The sequence below is a fragment of the Sinocyclocheilus anshuiensis genome, unplaced genomic scaffold, assembly GCF_001515605.1.
Source record: "Sinocyclocheilus anshuiensis isolate Anshui unplaced genomic scaffold, SAMN03320099.WGS_v1.1 scaffold364, whole genome shotgun sequence".
In the NCBI taxonomy this organism is placed as follows: domain Eukaryota; kingdom Metazoa; phylum Chordata; class Actinopteri; order Cypriniformes; family Cyprinidae; genus Sinocyclocheilus; species Sinocyclocheilus anshuiensis.
In genome coordinates, this window is record NW_015555735.1 from 143,816 (window position 1) to 160,561 (window position 16,746).

Genomic DNA, 16,746 nt, shown 5'->3' on the forward strand with positions numbered 1-16,746 from the left:
TATTTGAGATGTTAGTTCAGACCACCCACTGAAATTATGGTGGATGCTGTTTAAAAACTTTATTATATAGAAATACGTTATAGCGTGTATAACCTTATTATATAGCAGCTTGTGTGACCTCAAGATAAGATTCAAAAAGATAATTATAGAGATATGAATGGAAAGAAACAACAGCACGCTTTTATGTAAAAATATAGCCTTGACATTTAATATCAGTTCACATTGCAAGTTTGAAATTACCCTTCTCCCTGAAGGCAGTCATTGTAAATTGGCAGTAAATGACCAACATGTAAAACTATAAATGAGTGTGACATTCTCTTACTGTATGCATACATACACATCACTAGTTACAGTTAAGGGGTTGAACAGGAGACTTTTTTTTTTTTTTAAATCCTAAAATCATGAATTAGAAGAGACTAAATCCTTTTATGAACAAAAGGAAATCATTATATTTACAATTGAAGTATGGCACAAACAGAAAAATATGAAATGCACATACTCTTAGCATACATAAAATAATTACCAGCATTTTGGTAAATAACAATATTTCCAAGGCACAAAATGTTATGTATTCTAGTATGCTACCGTAAAAGTACTATAAGAGCAAGAAGCAAGCTGTTAAAATACTGTACAACAAAACAAACATCTGATCACATTCAGGCCTGCTGTAACATTTATGGAACTCAAACTCTCCTTGAAAGGAGAATAAAACTTGCATAGCCTTTGTATAATATGGTCCTTTCTGACTTTTTAAATTCTGTTGTGACTCCTTGGGTAGTATAAATATGCACCACTATTTCATTCTAAAACATGCATACAGCAAACAAATGAGATGGGATGAACATAGATTTAAAGTGTGATTGTTGCACACCTTTAAACTCAACTATTTTGGTCTAAAGTTCTTAAAATAGGAAATTCTGAACAATTTCACTGTCTTTTCTAAAAACCTTAAATTTAACAGCTAGTTAATATAAATGTCAGTGTTACTGTGTCCAGATGCCTATGAGAATGAATTGTCACACTCAGCGCAGCCTATTCATAGTAACAAGTTAAAAAACTTGATCTGTATTTCTCTGTGCACTCAGATGGCCTCTTGTTTTGTGATGGTTGGTTGAGGGATGGAGCTTGGTTGCTTTGGCACTGTGGCTATAACCCCCGGTGCCATTTTGTAATGATCAGAACCTGTGGCTGTCGGGGGAGATGGGATTGGAGTTTCCGGAGTGGCTGTTTGGAAAAAAAAAAAAGCAAGAGGATACATTAAATCAAGGGTCCACATAGGGGTATTATGAAACCTTAAATAAACATAATTTGCATAGCATGATTACATGCAAAAGAAAGAAATCATTGGTTGACACAAAATAAGCACGCTTATGAAATTTCTGAATGCATTAGGGTAGAAAAGCATTACAGTAGCCGTCTTTGACAAAATAAGCCTGATTAGTTTCTACGATTTTGGCAAGGATTACTCCAACAAGCCTGTTTGTCCCTGACTAGCTGGTTTTCACATGTTAAGGACCTATATTTTCTGTTAGGTCTTCCTTCATAACAAATGTTCTTTCACTTGGTTCAAGAAGATAGAGTTACTTACACATTTGGCCATTGTGAATTGGAGTAGCCATGTTTGTGGTGACTATGACATTGTTACTGAGGTGCTCCTGGACCAGATGTGGGTGTAGAGAATGATGGGCATGAGGAGCTTCATTAGCAGAACCTGACAGAAAAAGAGAGTCATTAAATCTCTGATTGGGAAGATCATTTACAAATCTGAATCAAGTAGGAACTTGTTTTTTCAGTCTATATGTAGAGCAGATTATTAAGAAACCGGTAGTTATAGGCTGCCTTTTTTATCTTTTATAACAAGTTATTCCTGTTGTTCCCAGATGTTTATCATGCATCTCAGATATTGCAGCTTTGACTGCTATCCAAAGTTAAGGGTCATTTATATACAGCGCTGTGCCACAATTGTCTGATAACCATGACTTGCACTTTTCTACAAAAATTTCCTTTCATTAACAGAAATCAGTTACCTCCTAGAAGCATCTCTTGTAGCAGGTTGTCTATCTTCACCATTCCAAACAATTTAACAAATTGGATTTGCTCGATCATTTGCCAGGTGATACTCTGTAGCGTTGGCAACAGAAGTAGTAGCTCGCCGAACCGTCCTCGTGAATCGTACTGCCGGTCATTTATGTAGTCCTCCAAACTAACTTGAACTTGGTATCGCATGCGTTTGATCTTGCTTGGGTCGCTTAAACCTTTGGCATCTACGTGAGTAGTGAAAGATCATCACATTAGATCAGTTTGAAAACTCACTTGATATTCTGCTCTGTTTTGTCTCTTTTTTAGGAAAATTTATCTACCTGGATCGAAAAATACAATGGCCTTCAAACAGGCATATTCATTGTCATCAATCTGGAGATCCTGGAAGGGAAGGACTAACTCGTCAAGGATCCTTACAGCCACACGGCTCACCTCCAATTCGGGGCAATTTCGTGGAATTATATGATCATTACCTGCGAGAATCATGGAAAATTGTGAGGTAAAACATTAGTAAAATAGCTCGAGTCCAGAAGACTGTCATATCCACATTTCCAATGTGTCTTGCTTAAAAACGTACCTAATAGTAAAATGTCCTTATACAGCATGGAGCGTTTGGCAGCTCCTAGCAGGAGATGTTCTCCAGCATGAGCTCGCAGTAAAGCCACCTGAGACAAATGAACAAGCGTTTGATTGGTTAGAGCCCTTTTTATAACCATATCATCTCATTTTTTAACTTAAGATTAAATGTAGATATTTTTGAAGTATTTTTAGAGGCAAAATTAGGTTGGTCGTCATGCCGGTATGCGCATGTGTGTTTTCACGTGTATGTTTGTGTGAGAAGATGCGGTTTGAGGCGCTCTCACCCACAGCTAAAACACTGATCAGTTATCATGCCTCAGTGCTCAGCATGTTAATGATTCTGAATGTCTCAAGAAGAGATGTAACTTTCAAACCAGCTCATCATATTCTAACCTGAACCATCTAAATACATTAACCACCCAAATGAAAGATCTCTGAACTTTTTTTCCGACTGATATAAAAAATATGAGCCAGCTGGCATTAATATCTATGAAATATATATATTAGGAGTACTCCTAATATATATATATATATTTCATAGATATGAATGCATTTTCAGCTAAATAAGACGTTCTTACCTCTTAATAAGAGGGATCTTACCTGATCATCCAGGGGAAGGTCACAGAATGCTGGAATGTATTTAGCCCATTCAACCAGCACCAGCAGCTGCTGTTTCATAGACTCGCACACATCAGTTATAGTGGCTACCTTCTTTGTTCTGATGTCGCCATTCAAGATAGGACCAGGTGATGAGATCTGCGTAGTAGCATATGGGAGAATTTTACATTTATAAATGTAAATGATATAATATATTTTAAAGGTGAATTTTGTCATTTCTGTGCCTCTAGCTACACCCAGTGAAACTGCAGAAATATTGACTGTTTCCGAACGGGTTTCCAAAACAATCTCCCGGTTTACCATTGGTCAGGTAGTCATGCCCCAAACCCATGCCATTGGTTGAGCATGTGTTGCTATGCGGTTCTAATTGGGATGCTCAAACAAACAGGGCAATGTTTTGATAGCTGTGCCACAGTGTTTACACTTTTTCAGAGGAATCAACCTACAGATGTATTACTTGTAGTCTCTTCATGTTAAACTGGGTTAAGAGAACATATTTTACACAATTCACCTTGTGATTTGAACCTAGATTTGAATCACACTGTGTACCTGTCTAGAAAGGACATCAGCCTGAATGAGTGCATTTATGGAGGGTAAGCTGCTGTCTTCATAGCTGGATCTTCTGGTGCTAATCCTGTCTCTTTCATTCTGCACAGCTGAGAATGAGAAAAACACTTTTAATCAGCAAATTAACATTCAATTTAATACAAATACACATAGAAGGTTTATTTTAAACAAAAAACAGCTCTGGTTAAACCACTGAAATATACTCTTTCATTATCAGTAGTAGTGAACCAGTTCCTACGACCAGTTGAGATTGGAGAGATGAGGGATATTTGCTGACTCTGTGGGGGGGGGGGGGTCATTCTGCACAGCTGAGAATGAGAGGAACACTTTTAATCAGCAAATTAACGTTAAATTTATTACAAATACACATAGAAGGTGTATTTTGACCAATACAGAAAAAAACAGCTCTGAGTAAACCACTGAAACATACTCTTTCATTATCAGTAGCAGTGAATGCCACCCAGTTCTGACAACCAATTGAGATAGCAGGGATGAGGCATATTAGCCGACTTTGTGAGAGGGGGGAGTCCTCAAGGTTGCGCTTTTTTATCAGTGTGCAGTTATGATGGCTCTAAACTGTTTGTTCAACATAAACCAGACATAGACCTCAGTGCATTGTTGAGTGAACATTAACAAAATGTCTGTCGCTAACTCTTTCCCTGCTGTTGCAACATCTCCCATTTGCGCCACCTCATCCCCTAACCTCCCAAACAGGGCAGGGGGATTTAATCTGTTTTTTAGTTCTTTAACAGCATTATATGAATAAAATCTTACAGCATGAACAAATACCTTCCTTCTTCATCCCAGCTCGAAAACATTTCTTTAGTCTGCAGTACCGGCACTGATTTCTCTTGTCTTTGTCCACTATGCACTGTCTGTTAAATCTGTATGGAAGCATAAAGAAGTCAGAGATTTACTTTGACATTGGATAAATTGGATGGAAACATGGTCTTTTATGCAGAATTATGGCATTATGTTTGCAAAATGTAGCCAAAAGTTAGGTTTCTGACCTGCAGGAATACATGTGGTTTTTGCGTACGCTGCGTCTGAAGAACCCCTTGCATCCGTCACAGCTGGAGGCTCCGTAGTGCTTTCCTGTGGCCCGGTCCCCACAGATGGCACATAGGGTGCCGGCCCCTAAATGGTTGGCAACATTCATGTTGGCACTCTCAGCTGGCGAGGAGTCTGAAATCATGGAGGATCTTGAATTTAGTGTCACAAGTGATTTAAATTCTCTTTTCTGTTTTTAACTATTCATTTCAAGCCAAAAAAATAGTGTGAGAAAGAAGAGCTGCTTAAAATCCCAGAGTCGATTTTAAGCAGCCCTTCTTTCTCACACTATTTTTTTTGGCTTGAAAACCCATTAAGTTTATGTAATGCTGTGAAACACTTCTTTTTCTGAATGAGACTTAAATATCTTGGTTGCAGATGGAACCAGTCAGACTCCTGATTCCAGACCAATCAGAGTTAAAGTAAATAGGGGAAAGGTCATGGGGTGAAAAATACTCTCAAAAATAAATTTTTATAGCTAAATCAATTGGCAGTGAATCATCATCATGAACATGAGCTGGAAAGGGCTGTTTGCTAAGTAGTCCAGAAGTGATTAGTGCTAAACCTGTACATTATAATATATAATAATAATTTCACACTAAGATGTGTGAGTTGTTAAATGTCTTTTATTATGTTAGAGGTAATCAAATATAATTACATTCAAACCCAAGCAATGATCAAAGGCAAAACATTGTTAAATGGTTAATCAGTGTAAGTGATTATTTGGTGATCATCTAAATGTAGAATAATTTGTGATTTCCCCTAAACTGTTGTGCTTAAATATATGTGATTTAAAAATGTTAAAATGTAAAATATTTGCTATAATATTTCATAATTACAAAAAAGTTATAATTTTATAAAATTATATTATAAATAATTTAAATATACTGTTGAATAAACACCCTCTACAATTAATGACAATGTAACTTCAATATTTGAGTCAGTCAAAATTTTTTTTTAATAAAATTACATTTTATTTTCAAATGTCAATCTAACTCAAATGTAAACATTTTATAAATTGGACTCTTACTGCTTTACCTAAATATAACTACCATACATATTAGATTACTTTGTCAGGTCGATACTGGTTGGATATCAATTTGTTTCACAAAACCTAGACATGGGAGACTTAGCTGCGAAACATTTACATGACACCCTCTTTGCTCAGTAATCATTCATCTTGGTGTCAAACTTCTCTTGAAATACTATCCAAACAAGTCATTTTATCCCAAGCCGACTGTATGAGAACAAGCAAGAGGAGGCGAATGAACCTCTTCTCCTTGTAGAGTACCCTGTCTGCAGGACAGAGCATGCTGTGCTTCTTATCTTCTGAAAAATTCATTTTGTATTGGCTTTTACAATCAGTATTGGGTGTTCTGTGCAAAAGGTTACGAACTTGCCAATTGGCACTTAACTATAACCCTGTTAAACATCTGCCTCCCACACTTGACCATATACTATATACTAGCCTATATAAGTCACTAAAGGTCTCAAAGTTCACCGCGGGTCTGAGCGGATGACTCACCTGTGCTCATCGCAAGCACTTGCATGTTCTCAAACTCCAGGGTGGTGTAGGCTGGGTCCAAGGCCTCGCTATAATCTGCCATCTCCATGTCTACTAGTGGTTTGGACAGACGCATTCTCAGCTACCTGATGCTGGGGGGAAAGACTTGTCCTCTCCACAGCATTTGGACACCCCCTCATAGGCCAAGCCCCTCCTCTCGGAGGGGTAGACACCTCTGAGTGACAGGGGCCATGTCCTCAAGGGCAAAGATGAGGTTTGCTGTGATTGACAGTTCAGGCCTCCTCCCAGGGCACGGCCCCATTCTGAAGTGGGATGGCTCTTATGTTAATGATTAAAGTGCTAAATCAGAGTTGTTTTTTCAGAGACGGAGACAAACAGGGGGTTTTACTGTCTTATTTTTTGTCTCAATGCCCTAAATTGACTACTAGAAAAATATAGCCAGTCTCAACACTATGCTTTCTATCTCAGTTCCCCAACAAGGGCTTTAGGGGTCAAGAAAGATGACTGTCTGGGTCTTGACACATATTAGACACTATGGAAAAAGTCACTCGTATTTGACTCTAATGTATAAGATTGAAAGTAAGTGGTCCGCATTTCAACGTGCAAATTACGTGTTTGCTAAATCTCTGTTAATTCTAGCACAATAAACAACAGCAATAACTCACACAGAGTAAAATTTGTGGCCTTTATGTAATAGAGCTCATTGTTCTGTTGAACATTCTGCATGTGCACGTGATACACAACTCCATTCCTGTTGTACAGAAGAGATTGTTTTCTTCTCATCAAACCTGTGCTAAACTAGCATTTGGTAGGCAGTAAAATATCTAGATGAATTTGTGATAACACACAGACAGCTGTGTTGCCAGAAATTCACTGTAAAAAGTAATGTTTCTGGACATTTTAATCTCATATGTCAATATGATGGTAATATACACTGGTGTTCAAAAGTTTGGGATCAGAAATATTTTTTATGTTTTTTAAAGAAGTCTCTTATGCTCATCAAGGCTGTATTTATTTGATCAAAAATACAGAAAAAACTGTGATACTGTGAAATATTATTGCAATTTCTAATATTGCTTTCCTATATTAATATACTTTAAAATGTAATTTCAAATCTTTTATAACAATAAATGTCTTTACTATCACTTTTTATCCATTTAACTCATCGTTGTGGAATAAAAGTGTTAATTTCTTTAAAAAAATTTGGTGACCCCAAACTTTTGGATAGTAGTGTATATTGTAACACAAAATTTTTATTTTAAAGGGCTCCTATTATGCTCTTTTACAAGTCTTGATTTTGTTTGGGGGTGTACTACAACAGGCTCTCATACTAGGTTGTTCGAAAAACATTATTTTTCACATATTTTACATTATTACAACACCTCTTTCCCCAGTCTGGCATGAACGGCTCGAATAGTTCCTGTATCAAATGAAGGCCCGCCTTCTGAAATACGAAATGTGCTGTGATTGGTTAGCTGGGCCAGTGTGTGTTGTGATTGGCAGCACTCGGCGCCTGGCCGGGAAATGTCATGCCCCTTACCATAGCCGCCTGCGAGCTCCAGTGTAAATATTGCGTCAATATCAAATCAATTTCAGCGTGATTTAAACCCAGGTGATTGTAATCACTCTAAGTTCGTCTGCCTTGGGAAAGCTAGCGTGTCTCTGACATAGTGATAACACTCGTTGCCTTCTCTAGTGCAGCTCAACCAGGTCTCGTCCCATTCGTCGATATTTGTGATATCACAAATCCAGGAAAATATGCGTTGTAGTCCAAACGAGTCATTCGTTGTAGTTTTTGAAAAGTGATTTCTGTTAAATAAAATATCTCCTTTTGAAGTGGACTTTGAGCTTTGTAACTTTGCAGATCTTTTTTTATGCTCAAACAGCAACATTACAGACTAACTAAAGTTGAAAAAGTGAAAAAGCATAATAGGACCCCTTTAAATAAACACTGTTCTTTTTAACTTTTTATTTACCAAAGAATCCTGAAAAAGTATCACAAGTCCCAAAAATAAGCAGCACAACTGTTTCCAGCACTGATTATAAATCAGCTTATTAGAATGATTTCTAAAGGATCACGTGACACTGAAGACTGGAGCAACGGTGCTGAAAATTCAGCTTTGCTTCACAGGAATAAATTATATTTTAAAGTGTATTAAAATAGAACACTTTTATTTCATAAAATTACATTTTTTTTCTGTGTTTTTGATCAAATAAATGCATCCTTGATGAGCATAAGAAACTTCTTCAAAAAATCTTACTGATCCCAAACTTTTGAACAGCTCTGTACGCGTAGTAAAAATGGGTAGTTAGTAGTTAAATTAGTAGTCAATAAATACATTTCATTCATTTATTTATTTTACTGTAACACTTACTGTAAATTGTATGACAATTCATACTTTTTACTTCTTTTTTTGAGCGTTTTACAGTAGAATTGTCCTGTTAAAGCAACGTATACAGTAAGGTTTTTATTCTTTTACATTACTCTGTTATATTACATATTATTTTATTCCTTTCCCATTAAAATTTCTAAAATTTTTAAGCTTTGGTGGCATCTGTTATTATCTCCACATATTGGCATTCAAGACTTGGCATTCAAACTATACTCTTAAAAATAAAGGGTCTTTATTGGCATCTATTGTTCCATGAAAAAAACCATTAACATTCATGGAACCTTCCCATTGCAAAAAGGTTGATTAGATTATTAAAATGTTCTTCACACTAAGAAAAAAAATATTCGAGGAATCCAAAATGGTATTGCTGTGAAACCCCCTTTTGGAACCTTTTATTTTTTTAAGAGTTTTTTTTTATTTTTAAGATTCTGACAAAACAGTCTCGTCTGTAAAAACTTCTAGTTTTGAGATTAGAAAAACTGAGATGATCATCTCTGTACATATTGTAATGCCAAATCTGTAGAACAATCTATATTTTCCCCAACTCTTTTGGGAGTGGATAAATCTATTTGTTACTCAAACAGGAAGATTTGATGTAACAATTACGCAAGTACCAACTTCAAGTACATAAGTATCAGGGCCAGTGCAAACAGAGGCAAGTATGTATATTTGAAGAGTAGAAAGCAACAGAACAAACCATGGGTCATCGTTCCTCAGTTCAGACCTGCCCTGGAGCCTGTAAAATCCACCTGCCTATATAGAGAATATAGAGCTACTGTAGCTATACTGTCAGATGAACAACCTAGATTCTTGCTGTTTAAATCAAATTTGTTTGAGATACTTCATTGCTGTAATAGGTGTGTCACAGTAGTGTTTCGTGTTTGTTTTATGTTTAAATTAAATTACTCCACCGCATGAAATTTAATGAGAATGTGGGATTATGTATTTTATGTTGAGCTTGCTAAAACACCCCAGACATTGTTTACTGTCTGTAAATGGCAGATCCCACCTGACCATCTCTGTGGACTAAAAGTGCTGAGCTGGTTTTAAACCGGCTGGAAAACACCTAAACTTACAAGATAGCTGGTTCTGAATACATTAGACACTTGCATATTCATAGAGATATAAAAAGTGAATTATATTCACAAGAAGAAGTGTCTGTATGGTTGTGTCTTGCCTAAAGCTTTGACCGGGATGATGTTTGACTCGTACATCTCAAAATAAATCTAGAAGAAGTTGCCGACTTTTTAGCCTATACTGTAGATCAGGAACACTTAGTCTTCCTTATTTCTGTACAAGATGACTTCACTTCTCCAGTAATTAACCTGAGTAATGACAATCAGTGTACAGGAATGACTCAATGGACAAATCTTATCTGAGTCACCATTAAATTCCTTATCGCAGCACACATCTCCATGTTTCTGAGGAATGACCTCTATAAAGTATAATCTGTAAAGTTATGGCCCTTTCTCACATGAGCCTCAACGATCAGAGCAGGCAGGCGTAGATAACTACATTAGATCATTACCTCACATGGGCAAAAGCCTCTTGGTGTACAAACCTATTTAACAGATACACATCTGCAGGATGTGCTGATGTGGAGTAAGAAAACAGTTGGTTTAGCTATGTATTCATTAACTGGTATTTGTGTCACTCATGTACTTTTATTAACACGGCAGGCCATAGGTGTAAATTAATTATTTGATTTGAAAACAGGACATTTTGATTTTTGAGTGAAATATTTATGGATAAATCTATTTAATTGATTTTAAACTTTATAGTAATGTAAAACACTTTGTTGGCATTATTTATTTTGTTGACATAGTATTATTTTATTTATTTATTTTTTGCTTTTATGACCACACATTAATTGACAGTCTGAAGGGAAGGTTTGTTCTTGTAATACAGTTACTTTATTAAAGTTATACACTTTCCCTCTTATACAATTACATTTAATTGATGTTTAATTAATAATATTTTTTTCATCATATTGATTTAAAAAATCTGTTTTCCACCAACTAATGTCTAAGGCAATGAATTATCAAACATTGTCATTATTGTTTTTAATTAATAACGTTCAATCACACCCATAATGCTTTTGAATGTATTATTTTATTTTATTATTTTATTTTATTTTTGCTTTTATGACCGCGTATTAATTGAGAGTGTAACGGAAAGATTTGTTCTTGTAAAACTTGCTTGATTCAAGTTATACACTTTCCCTCTTATACAATTAAATTTAATTTATATTTAATTAACAATAATAATTTTTTAAATGAATCATATTGATTTGAAAATTCTGTTTTGTACCAACTAATGTCTAAGGCAATGAATTATCAAACACTGTCATTGTTTTTAATTAATAACGTTCAGTCACACCCATAATGCTTTTAAATGGTTTATTATTTTATTTTATTTTATTTTGACCGCATATTAATTGACAGACTGCATTGAAGATGTTTTCTTATAAAAACAGTTACTTACACTTTCCCTGTTGTGCAATTCAATTTAATTTATTTTTAATTATTGATTCTAATTTTATAGTATTAATCTTCGTTGATTTAAAAAAAATCTCTTATGCGCCAACTGATATGCAATGAATGATTAACACTGTCCTTGTCCTCAACACAGCTGTAATACTTTTGCATGGTTTTCATATTTGTAATGTTTTTGCACAGTCCCACCACTTATTTCTCCTCCTGTCATTTCCGCACCTGTTTCTTACTCTTTCAGTGATGCCACAGAGGCTGAACCCTTAGATTGAACCAGTACAACAAATTCAAAGCAACCTGCATCAAACGGTCAACATTTTCCACCATTATCTGATCAGTGTTGCAAGACGGACGTTTACATGCGCACTGCAGCGTGGTGCAATCATACTTTGAGTCTCATCACAGAAGACAATATGACATAGCACATGTCCTGCCCTGATCATCTTCTCTGTGTGATATGAGGCAGCGATGTCATGTCCTATAATCAGTCACCCATACCGCCTGCCTGGGGCTAAAAGTCAGAAGGTTGATGTAACTCCTCTGCCTATTTTCCCCTTTGAAACTTCAAACTCCAGTTTGTGAACAAAGTCCTGTCTATCTCCACAATAAGGATCTCCGACCACTGACCAAACTCCATTTGTAACCACTGCCTATTTGTACTTTCTCTCCAATGACTCTTTTTCATTTCACCTGTCTGACCAAATGGGAATAACGAGTAGCACTACAAAGGTGGATGTGAAATGCACATGTTGTGGGAACCGGTGGCCTACAAGGAATAACATGCTCTTGGAGTACTTGGGAATGTGTTTTACGTGGGAATATGAGTGTTTTGCTTTCTTTTGATTTTGAATATTTGATAAGAATGGGAGAAGACGGCAGGAATATGCTTACTAAAGCTCATTCGAGGTCAGTAGAAAACCCACTGTAGATTGACTGGGGTAGATGGCACAGATATGTGAGTATGGCGACATAGTGAACACAGTGTGTTGCTTTCTTTTGATTTTGAATATTTGATAAGAATGGGAGAAGACGGCAGGAATATGCTTACTAAAGCTCATTCGAGGTCAGTAGAAAACCCACTGTAGATTGACTGGGGTAGATGGCACAGATATGTGAGTATGGCGACATAGTGAACACACAACAGATTGTCAACAGATTGGTTGGTAACCTGCTGCAAGCGCACATGGCTCATGCCCTTTGGGGGCAAAATATTTACTTTTGCTTACTCGAAATTCTTTTTTTTTTTTACATCTATTTGTAGTTTTAAACTGTTGCAGTGTTAATAACACCTAATGTAAGACTGCTGAAATGTATCTTTATCCTAAGTGTGGAGGGGCTAATAAGTGTGGATAATGCCCCTCCCCTCTGTCTAAACTTTTTTTTTTTGTTAGTCTCATAAGGCTGTGGTGCTTTTTTAAAGGCCCGTCGAGTGTAAATCGATGGTCAGATGCTAAATATTCCTAGCATTTAGGACATTTTCATTGTTGTTTTTTCTTTGATGGTTCATATTCAATTTTAATTGTATATTTAATTAGCTGATGATAATCAAACTAAGAATTTAAAGTATTTGCTAATCAAGCTCTTGTCAGCACCAAGAAGCTGAGAATCATGTCATGTGATCGGTTGCTCTGACAAATGTTCAAGCCTTGTTAAGTTTTTAATACATAACTCAGGTGCAAATGAAGAGAATTTACCAGCAAAACCTGTGAATCCTGCCAAGATGCAATTCGTGAGTTTGCTAGTGGCTTTATGATGGCCAGTTAAGACCTAAAGCCTTATAAACAATGGACAGATTTTCAAAACAACTTGAATTCACTTTCTTTTTTATGACAACCTTTTTCTCCTTCATTTAAATGTTTGCATATTTAAATGTCAATTTTCTGATTTTAGTTCCAGTGCATTTAAACAAAATTGATACTGCCCGTGTTATTTTAGCATCAAGATACACTTATTATTTTATCATTAATATTATTATTAATATTTCCAATTTCATTTTCAATTTTATTTTGCAGTGTTTTTGTCATTTTTAGCAGTTTATATACAGTTTGTATATATATATATATATTTTTTTTTGTTTGTTAATGGTTTTAGTTTCAGTTTTAGTTAACTGTATAGTGACCCTAGATACTATGTCAGGTAAATGTCTTTTTAGCAGTGTGTTCGATTTTAAAAGAGATACTTTATAACTCAAAGCCATTTTCTTAAGAGAAAATGTAAGAAAATTTTCTTATGCTCCTCCGTAACGATTAACAGAGACAGTTATCTATGAAGTTCCCATAGTCCTCACCCATCACAGTATTTGTAGTCTAGGTAATCATAAACCCCTAGGGCCTAAAATTGCACAGCCTCCATAAAGTATTCCAGTTTAAAATCATTGGGTAATAATATGTTTGACAAAAAAGGGTCACATTTAGCCAACCTTTGCTGTTACTTTCTGCTTATCACTTTCTATGTCATGCTTTACATCAGAAACGTGATAAAGCCACTGATAGGATTTTGTCCTGATGGCTTTCCTGCTTGTTTATCGAGTGATCCCAGCTTTATGGGATTACATACTATTTGACAACTTACGCTACTGAAATGATCAAGCTTCTTTGTTACTTTCATCACATTACAAAAGCTCAAGTAGCTCTGTGCACATCATGCAAGTAAACGGTTGCATCAATAAACATTTAGAGCAATGCTCTTTGTAAATCAATCACATCTTCTGATAAGGCTCTTTCAATAATTAACTGTTTTTCTGCTGAGAATCGCTTTGGCTGTTGACCCAATCATATTTGCAGGCTGAGTGATGCTGCGTGGACAGTTATCACTCACTTGTTATCATCAATCAATCACCTTTTCATCACAGTGTACAGCTCTCGAGAACATTTTACCCAAACAAGTTTAACTTTACCCCAGTTTATCGGAGCTAAAGAGTCTTAAGTGGTTATTAAATTTGTTATAAGTTAACGTACTGGGGCTTGGTGTACTTTAACTCATTTGTGCTGTTTTGAAGTCATTTTCTTGCAGTCTGAGTATAACGATAGTACAAAACAAAGTACATAATTGTATAATGAATATGGTGTTTTACAAGTGTGATCATTGTTTAACCACTTTAACGACACAATGGAAACTCGGCACAAGAAGAATCTGGAAGCCTTTTTTCCCCCATGTTTTTCATTAATCTTGGATGATGTCGGCATTTCTGTGATGATACATCACATTTAGAATCTCAGATATCAGACTGTCAGATCATTTCTTATGTCATTATTCTATTAAAAGTGTCATGTTTATTAATATTTTAGATTACATCCGGAGTCAGATATTATGGGCATATAGAGTAGGTTCCAAGTAACTGAGAACATTTGATTTAAAGTGTAATGTAAATAAATAGAACAATTTAGAATTTTGCAAAATGTAAAACAAATAAATGTTATAATGTGAAATTCTTTGGTCACTAATCAAGTAGTTTGATTAGTGTTATTTTAATATCATTAAGATACTATTATAGTTTTTATTTTGAATCCATTTATTTAGAATTTTTATATTTTCTGTTTTCATTTAAATTTTTAGTTAAACTTTTAGTAATTTTGTTGTTTTGCCCATTTTCAGTAGTTTTTGTTTATATATATATATATATATATATATATATATATATAATTTGTTATATTTCAATTAACAAATTTTTTTTTTATAGTTTCAATTTTAGATTTGTTTTTAGTTAACTATAGTGACCCTGATATTTATAGACACATTTATATAATCTTTTGGATTATATAATATATTTGGATATCAACCTTGGATTGTTTTTCCTACGGAGATAAAATTACATTTGAAGATTTCTAAAGATATTGTAAGAAACACATGTGAGAATGTCCCAACATTTTTAGTGTGCACAGTCAAGTATACTATTACGCAGCTCCTTCATGTGGACAAAGCTTGCAATTACATCTGCAAAGTTCTTAGTGTTGGGCCTTCCTGAGTACAACCACAAGGACTTCACCAATTATCAATTGAAATCCCCAAAAATCTCAAGTCTGGAGTGATTTTAATAAGCATAGTCAGATTTCCATAACATTCCATAATATTCTATGCCATTCTGACATAAAGAAGTAAACCCAAACCAGACTTGGTTTCTCACTCTGACCTGACCATACATTTCTAGATCTAATTGAGTCAAATATGTTGCACTATATGACTGTTTTGAAGACATTCAACAACTTTTAGCTTTAAAATGTTTCATTGTGCTCCAGTATGTCTCATCATCATTGTTCTAATAAGTGTCATTACTGCCCAAATTGTGCCTGTACTATTTGTAAACTCTTTTTCATGTCTTTTTTTACCTATATGTTGTATCTTGTCAACAAACGAAATAGAAGTCACACAGATTTTTGGTGAACGCCACTCTATTTAGGATGTAAACAAACTCTCATAATCTACCTCCCGGACCTTCAGCCTCAACTGTACTAAAAGAGGCAGTGTATCTGCGCTCACTGTACCTGGTGTGGTGTTGAAGTGGCCCGTGCCATGTCCTTCAAACATCCTGCACTGGTCTGTGGTCCTGAGAGCTGGCAGGGACCCCCGGCTCCTCAGCCTCCTCCACACAATGACCTATCCATTCAGTCCTCAGTTTGTCTCTGTGAGTGTGAGAGTGTGTGAGGGAGCCAGCGTTCTCACACACGCTGACCGGCAGCTCGACCTAATCTCTTAATGCCTGTCACAATGAGATTTGATTGGGGGCTTGAGCGCACGGCCTAATAGCGTCAAGTGTACAGAGCGTATAATTCATATCTGGCACTTCCTGTTCCCGAGGCCCCTGGATTCTCCCTTAATTGGATGAGAAACATTAACTCGTCATTTTGATGAGTGTGACACCAGTGTTTAGTCAGTGAAGATACTTCTGAATTGAACAGTTTTCTGGTGCTGAGGAGAGAATTGTATGGAGACATCACTTACAGTTAGCTGTCTGAAGTTTTGGAGAGTGCTAACTAGTAGCCAATTTAGCCGAGTTTTAGCAGAATTGTTCTGGTGCCAATCTGGTATATACCATTCAAAAATATGGGGTTGGGAAGATTTTTTAAATGTTTTTGAAAGAAGTCTTTAATGCTCAACATGGATGTTTTTATTTACATCCCAGAGTACAGTAAAGAGAGTAAAATTGCGAAATATTGTTACAATTTAAAATAACGGATGTCTGTTTCAGTGATCCTTCAGACATCATTCTAATATGCTGATTTGCTGCTCAAGGAACATCTCTTATTATCAATGTTGTGATGCTTAATGGTAAATGTTTCAGTATTTATTTGATGTAGATTTTTTGTAACATTATAAATGTCTTTACTATCACTTTTCATCTATTTAAGGTGTCCTTGCTTTAAAAAAAATTTTTTAATTTTTTTACTGATGTCAAACGTTTGAACAGAAGTATATTTAACGCCCACTTTCCACCATCCAATCTATTTCCAATTTATACATTTTCGATCTTTGAGTCATGTATATC

At 35.6% G+C, this 16,746-nt stretch overlaps 1 protein-coding gene across 3 annotated transcripts; it reads right to left on the reverse strand.

The window, feature by feature from the left end:
- Nucleotides 1–199: 199 nt before the first annotated feature.
- LOC107673078 (hepatocyte nuclear factor 4-alpha-like) lies at nt 200–16,329 on the reverse strand. 3 transcript variants are annotated; one of them, XM_016466524.1, is made up of 10 exons: nt 15,746–16,329; nt 4,815–4,989; nt 4,579–4,688; nt 3,787–3,893; nt 3,220–3,375; nt 2,618–2,705; nt 2,361–2,513; nt 2,028–2,264; nt 1,589–1,711; nt 200–1,224 (listed from the first exon to the last, which is right to left on the reverse strand). In XM_016466524.1, the coding sequence occupies exons 1-10, from the start codon at nt 15,786–15,788 to the stop codon at nt 1,082–1,084; spliced, it is 1,335 nt and encodes a 444-aa protein (XP_016322010.1). In that variant the 5' UTR covers nt 15,789–16,329; the 3' UTR covers nt 200–1,081. The 3 variants fall into 3 exon arrangements, with proteins under 3 accessions (XP_016322010.1, XP_016322008.1, XP_016322009.1); XM_016466522.1 differs by lacking the exon at nt 15,746–16,329 and adding an exon at nt 6,380–6,644; XM_016466523.1 differs by lacking the exon at nt 15,746–16,329 and adding an exon at nt 6,380–6,642 and having other exon boundaries at nt 4,594–4,688.
- Nucleotides 16,330–16,746: the final 417 nt, after the last annotated feature.

Excerpts from the sequence above, each read along its gene's own strand:
- LOC107673078 (XM_016466522.1), bottom strand. The coding sequence starts at position 6,494 with ATGCGTCTGTCCAAACCACTAGTAGACATGGAGATGGCAGATTATAGC. Across the intron at positions 4,990-6,379 it reads AGTGCTTGCGATGAGCACAG|ACTCCTCGCCAGCTGAGAGT; the intron begins GTGAGTCATCCG and ends CCATGATTTCAG. Across the intron at positions 1,225-1,588 it reads AATTCACAATGGCCAAATGT|CCACTCCGGAAACTCCAATC; the intron begins GTAAGTAACTCT and ends TTTTCCAAACAG.